This window comes from Hydra viridissima, unplaced genomic scaffold (assembly GCF_058129835.1).
Source record: "Hydra viridissima isolate aposymbiotic clone 2 unplaced genomic scaffold, HvirCarnegie_v1 scaffold_8, whole genome shotgun sequence".
NCBI classification, from domain to species: domain Eukaryota; kingdom Metazoa; phylum Cnidaria; class Hydrozoa; order Anthoathecata; family Hydridae; genus Hydra; species Hydra viridissima.
Window position 1 is genome coordinate 497,501 of NW_028324307.1, and position 6,995 is coordinate 504,495.

The 6,995-nt window shown below is 31.1% G+C and overlaps 1 protein-coding gene across 4 annotated transcripts in view; it reads right to left on the reverse strand.

Annotated features, from left to right (window-relative positions):
- The window catches only part of LOC145186900 (uncharacterized), a 31,851-nt gene extending 25,069 nt beyond the window's left edge, over positions 1 to 6,782 (reverse strand). For 2 of the 4 annotated variants that reach the window (XR_016454721.1, XM_090094961.1), the window contains exon 1: positions 6,619 to 6,782. Coding sequence is in view for 1 of the 4 variants with exons in the window: in XM_090094961.1 (XP_089951087.1) it covers positions 6,619 to 6,668 (50 nt within the window). In the remaining 3 variants the exon portion in view is untranslated. Of the gene's footprint in view, positions 1,342 to 6,618 lie in introns of those variants that run through there. The other 2 variants (XM_090094962.1, XM_090094963.1) reach the window with 2 other exon arrangements.
- Positions 6,783 to 6,995: the final 213 nt, after the last annotated feature.

Genomic DNA, 6,995 nt, shown 5'->3' on the forward strand with positions numbered 1-6,995 from the left:
AGAAAAAACAAAATTGCAAATGACAGGAAGTGGCTGAAAAACTCATCAAGGCTTAGTAACATCTTGGCTGTAATATGCCCTCAAAAATTTATCTTTTACATTTTTATTTGAATTTCTTTCCATAAAATTTTGCAGCACTGAGTGAAAAGCATGGGAAGCACTTCCATCAAAATATTTCAGCTATGGAGAAAATTTAGACAAACCAATTTACTAACTGTAGTTGAAAAATGTAAACTTTTTGGTTTGCAAGAAAACAAGAACTAGCTTACCATTTTAGCTGCTATACTTTAACTCAGCATTTAATTCATTAAAAGAAAAGACACGTTTCATTTCTGAATATTAAAAAATTGAAAATTTTTTGAACAGTTATACTAAGATGCTATAGATAGAGGTTTTTATATTGCAAATGAAAGCACAATTAAAAATTTAACAGAAGTTTTCTAATTGAGAATCCAGATTTTGGTTTTAAAAACAATATTGTCTTACAACTTTTTATGCTTTCTATGCAAAACTTTTTAAAAACAAAATTTAGTATAAACAATGCTTTGTGAGAGAACCTTCAAAAAAATTGCTTTCAAAAACAAAACTTTGAACAAATATCCTATTATGTTGATCATTGAAGCTTAGTATGAATGAATTAACCTGACCTTCACAACCTCTAAGATTAGCATCTTCTTTGATTATTCAGAATACTCATCAGTATGCAACTCTAAAGGATCTACAACCTGGATTCAATTTCTGAAAGCTTCTGGACATTAGGCAGAATCACAGGCCAAAAATAAATATAGAGAACTTAATCTGCCGTATAATCACAATAAAACTATTTTTTAAATGGTAACTTCCATTCCACCAAACAGTCTTTATATTTTATGAGTAACATAGTTTTTACTACTTCTTTTCCATCAAACAAAGTCTAGCCCTTATATTTTATGAGTAACATAGATTAAACTACTTCGGTATCTTCTGATTTCAAACTAGCTTCAAATACATTTAAACTCATTTAAATACATTTAGTTCATTTGACTATTTTCTATAACGTATACACACTAGTCCATAAAAATGTATACTAAAAGGTTTTTCTATGCATCAATATCAACAATAACTTTATCACTAAAATTCATTGACGGTCACTTTAAGAGGTGCAATTGGTGCTAATGAACATTTGAACGCTAAACAACTTTGTTGTTTACTTGTCTTAATGGCGCACTTCAATATTTTGTGTACAAACCGTTGTATATGTGACGCCTCTGAGAGCAATTTAATTGTTTTTATACACCTGAGAGTTTCTTTTTGTTTTTTAAAAAATATATATATTTAGTAAATTTTTAAAAAAATTTATATTTAGAAATTATATCATTTAAACAAACTATTTCGTCAATGAAGTCATCTATTAATGTCAAAGATAATCGTAAAATTAGATGGATCAGACGATTTAATGAAATGACTCAAAAATATGAAATTGGTCAGTGGTATAGACATGAACGGTGCACGTGTGTATGCAATGGGTTTGCAATCATTTACGAACGAAAAGAAAGAGCTGTTTGGAAACGAGGCAATTTAATTCCAAAGTCAGAAGATGTCAAAGACGAAAGTAGAAGAAAACGAAGGCTTTTCTCAATATGAGAGCATTTGGTAGGACACTACACCCTGTTGAAACTGGCTTAGAATAGCATGCAGCTTCACAAAACATAATGCCCATTGTAAAGATCTGGATGATTTGATTGGGGATCAAGAACAGTCATGGTTTTTTGAGATTTTGTGCAGATTGGAGGTTGCTAATCTCGTAAAAGGAACGTTGACTGCCGAAGGAATACAAATAAAAGAAAATTGCGGTTCATCGAAACAGTATAGCGACGGAAGTTGTTTTGGAATATGATGGAGAGAAATTTGAAAGATGTTTTTTAACCATGAAGCCTCGATGCCATAAGGCATATAAATATACCTGAATTAGATGCAGTGATTACCGGGGCAAACATAAATTTCCCATAAAGTGGAAAATAAAGAACCTCCCTGTATACTCCGACTTAGTAACTTTGCATGGATGGTTAAAAAGTGTGCTGGCGGAAAGTCATAGAGTTCGATCTAATGGATTATCATAAATGTCTGTTTAACAAAGGCTTTCATTGCTGCGTAATCTAATAGAAGAATACAACATGATTACCTTTGTTATAGTGGGTTCCGTCCTCCAAAAACAAAGCTGGCACATTGACGAAAGTTCCAAAAACGTTGTTGAACAAAATTTGACATACCAATCATGAACTATGTAGTGAGAACATTGCCGGTGACTATGTTTATGTCACTTGACAAAAGAACTTTAGTCCTTAGAAGACATGCTTCTTGTAATGACTTCAACGTATTTTGTGCGAACCGTTTGTTTCGTGAATATGGCTCTTAGAACAATATATTCATTTTCATATGCCTATGAGAAATTTCCTTTCGTATCAAAAAGGTATAAAAAGTGAATTTTAAAAAGAAAAGTTGATTTTGTGTTAACATTTCATAAAGTGATAACCCTTTATGGTTAATTCAAATCTCAACCAGTTGACATCGAATCTTCCGTGCAAAAAGTCCGAGATCAAAGTCTCATCTTTGGAAAATTTTTCGAGATTGAAGTAAATATTCATGGAAAATTGATGGAAAGAATATCGTGCTTATGAAAAGGGGTCATCAAAAGCAAATGAGGATTTTTTTGATTCGCATGAATCTCTAGCAGCTCAAAATATTTAGAAAAATAAAATTAAAAAACAATAACAAAAAAAAAAAAACTTAAAGTGGCTTAACTTGGATAAATGGTGGCTATATTTAGAATGAACTAAAAAAAAAAAAGATAAAATAGGCGAGGGTGGGACACCATGAGTCAAACGTTTCCGTTTTTTAAAGATTTTTTTAAATCATTTGTTAAATCGATGTCTTAACCTATTATTTAAAGTTTTACACTTATTTATTAAAAATTTATAAATCAAAATGTAAAAAAAAAAAAAACACCAAAAAAGCTTTTATTTATAAAAGCAGCATACAAAGTTTAGTTACAGAAACCCTTAGCTATGCGAAGTGTAAATCCACCTCATTCCACCGTTCGTTAAAACTTGTCCGTGTGTTAATCGGTTGCCAATTTGTTACAAATGCGTTGCTTACATTTATAAAACATTTCGAATTTTCTGAATTTAGATTCAAAATTAATTCGTTAGAGTTTTTAGAATTTAAAAAGAGAAAAATTATTTCGCTGCAATTTAATTAATTGGCAATTGTTTTAGAAAATACCGAAAAAAACAATCGAATAATGGTTTTGTGTTGCAGTGAGTTAACAAGATGTGTACAACGAAGAACTTAACTTTTTAATGATTCGGTATTAAGAAACGATTTAGCTTTATATAACACAGTAAGATTTTTAGAGATTTTTTAAAACTTTGTTAGCATTGGGCAAAACAAACACAGCCTTGTTAATTTTGGTGCAACAAGACTTAATCTTTTCTAAATGCTTATTAAAAAGTTTGAAAATCTCTAATGCCATTGATAGAGTTCTAAGAATGATACCTGTGCAGGTTTCATTTTTTTGCCACGATTTAAAAGCCTTTTAAAAATGGAAAAACGCTGAAAAAACATAATCAAACAAAATTAATAAAGATTTATTAAAAATGGTTATTTTACTGAAAAAAGAAAAACGTTTAATTGTTTTTTTTTCTTCCCTGATTTTTAGGCAGAATTATGCATTGTGAGGTATAGTGAGGTATAGCAAGGCATAGCGAGGCATAGTGAAGCATTGCGAGGCATAGTGCTTTAAAAGAAATAGATTTAATAATAAAGTGTAAAATTTTTTTGTATTTTTCTCTACAAATCTTACAGATTTTTATATGCCGGGGCAATCACTTTAAGTTTTTTTAGATTTATAAATCTTTTCTTCAGAAAGTAAGCTTTGATATTTTCCCCAAGGTATCAGAGGAGCTGTGTCAAGAGTCTGCACTGTATTTGCATTTTTTTGTTTAAAGGAATGCTTGCGATCTTGACTCAAGACCATCAAAATGCGAATCACCAACGTAAGCCTTTTTTTTTTTACGATAGCTACAGTATCAAATAATCCGGACAAACCGGTTGATTAAGTCGTTTTTATGAAAAAAGTTATCATTTTTTTCTATTCTAGTATCCAGATTACTTTAAAGTATAACTTAATTAAACTTTAAATTTACATTGTTTTTGTAGAAGCATTTAACTGCCTGCTGCAAAATTTGCTGTATTCTTCCAGTTTTCAAGTTATCAAAATTTCTACTTTTCATCATTTTACCTTTATTTAACAGAATATTCTGATAAATTGCGATAAAGCATACATCGTGTGACACCTTCAAATGATTTAACAAATCAAAAGCATATTACGTCGCGAATATACAAGGTCATAGTATTAACGATTGCTCACTTCGTACTTTCTGTAGAAATATCGTATGTAAAAATGTTTATAAATCGTAGCTAAGTGGGCCAACTTTATTTATAGTTTACATAAAGACAGGCAGCTTAATAAGTTATTCAACCTCATCGTATTTTTTGGCTTCAGGATGTTCAAAAATTAAGGTTCCATGGAAAACTTAGTTACCAGCTCATTACCAAGTTACCAGCTCATTACCAAGTTACCAGCTCATTACCAAGTTTGATGCAATTGTTCAGTGTTTTTTGTGATTTAAGATATTGTTGTTTTTCAAGAAAATTAATGACTGACCACTTTCAGGTAATAACTAAGTTAAAGAATTCATTTCTATGGGCTCAGGAGGTTGCTAATATCATTTCTATGGGCTCAGGAGGTTGCTAATGTTTTGGAAAAGAAAACAAATATAACTTAGAAAGCCCGGTTTCTACTTTGCCTTGTGCTTCAAAAGATGCATCGGGAGAAAAACAGGTTTTCCATCTTCTACCTCATTAATATTTGTCTTTTGATGAAGACATAAAAAACGTTAAGGAAGCTGTTAACAATGTCACGGAGACAAGTTTTGAAAAGATTTTTTCTAGTGAAATAACCACATCAAACAAATTTGTACGCACGGCGAAAAAATAACCACTCTTTTCAAATAGGCCAACAAGAAATGCAAACTTTCTTTACAATTTTCTATTTGAATGGATATAAAAATTACCGCGGGAACGATTATATAGGTCACTAGACGAGGACTTAAAAGTTTCTTGTGTTTATAATGCCATGAGCAAGGGCGGGTACTTAGAGATAAATAAGTTTTTTCATAGAGCCCATAATGCAAAAATTGGAGATTCTAATGATTGTACGAACAAAATAAGACCTCTAGCTGATAAGTTGATAGAAAAGTTATGTGGGGATATTTTCATAAAGATATATCTATGACTAAACATTGGTTAAATATTTCGGCCCCCTTATAAAACAATTTATCAGCGGTAAAACTGAAAGATTTGGATACAAAAACTGGGTGATATCCGCCGGATGAATGTTTCGCCGGATATTGTTATGGGTTTGATGTTTATTGCGAAAAAAACCCAAATGAAACTGAAACTACTAAAGAATCCCACTTGGAGCTAAAATAGAAGTTGATCTTTTGAAAAATTCCCCAATCTAAGAATGAATTATCTAAGAACCGTCTAAGAATGAATTTTTTGTTTATAATTATTTTACAACTTCCGCTAAGGGTTTTTATCTAAAAAGAGAAAATATAAAAGTAACAGGAACTGTAATAGAAAACCTTAAACAAATATCTCCTGTAATGAATCGTAACAAGTAAAAAAAATGGCAAGAGACACTTACGACTACAGATAAGACAAATAAAATTTTGTGCGTAAAGTGGGATGACAATAGTGTTTGTTCTATGTTATCCCATTACGATAGCATTGAACCGCTGAATCAAGTAAAGCGGTGGTCTAGAATTTCAAAATCAAAAGAATATGTAGTGCAGCCAAAGTTGTTTGCTACCTATAATTCTAGAATGGGTGGAGTAGATACTTATGATCAGTGCACATCATTATATCGATTGGCATAAAAGGTAAAAAGTAGCGATGGGTTCTATTTACCTATTTTCTAGATATGGTTATGAGTTACCCCTGGAAACTCCATTAATTAACTGTTAAAAACGTTTTGGATCAGTTAGAGTTTTGTCGTCATATTGCATGAAGTTATTGAGAGAGGGTACTGCTTCCAGGCAACTAATAGTTAAAAAAAAGAGAAAAGCTGGATCCAGCGTCGAGCTAGATAATTTTTTCTTTTTCTAGGAAAACTAGAAAAACTGTTAAAGTGTTATGCGTGTCACCTGAAGCGAGATGGACTTGCAAAAAGTGTAAAAAAACAATAATGAAAGTACACTGCTTTTATATCATTTGACGTTTTTTCCTTTTAGACGTTCATGGGTTTCAAAGTTTGAAAAATATAGCGAACTATTAGACTTAAGCAAAAGCATTTCTATTAAAACTGCATATTAACCATTAACAAACTGCACCAATAAAATTAAAACAAATGCGTAGTGCACGCGTAGAGTAAAAGATCAAATTTAAAAGCGGTTAATTTAAAAGTACTTTAAAAAGATTTTGTGACATCATAACCGCTTCAATTTACGTAAGGCAGTGTTACTTTAGCGTAGGTTAACGTTGATAATTTCAAAGAAATCAAATTTTACAATTTACCTGATACAGAGAACTGCAGTCAGTAACCAAAATTCTTTTGTCTTAAGCATTTTTCATTTTATCCGGCCTTTGTTAAATTATCTAATCTTGCTCGCCATGTTGACAAACCTTTATTTCAAGTAAGAACAAGATTGAAATTTCTCTACCAGTATATTTTTGCGGTTGTATGCATTATTAGAGCTTATTAAAAAGATTGGTGACTAGTTGGTTATTCAAATAGTGTTTATCGAATAGACGCAGTTCTCTTTGAATGAAGCGGTTGTAATTTGAATTGAAGGCTTTTTAAATATATAACTTAAGCTTGTATTTTTGCCGCAAGCAATAATGCGATTGCATAATTTTAAAATGTTGCATAATTAAAGCACAATGCATAATTA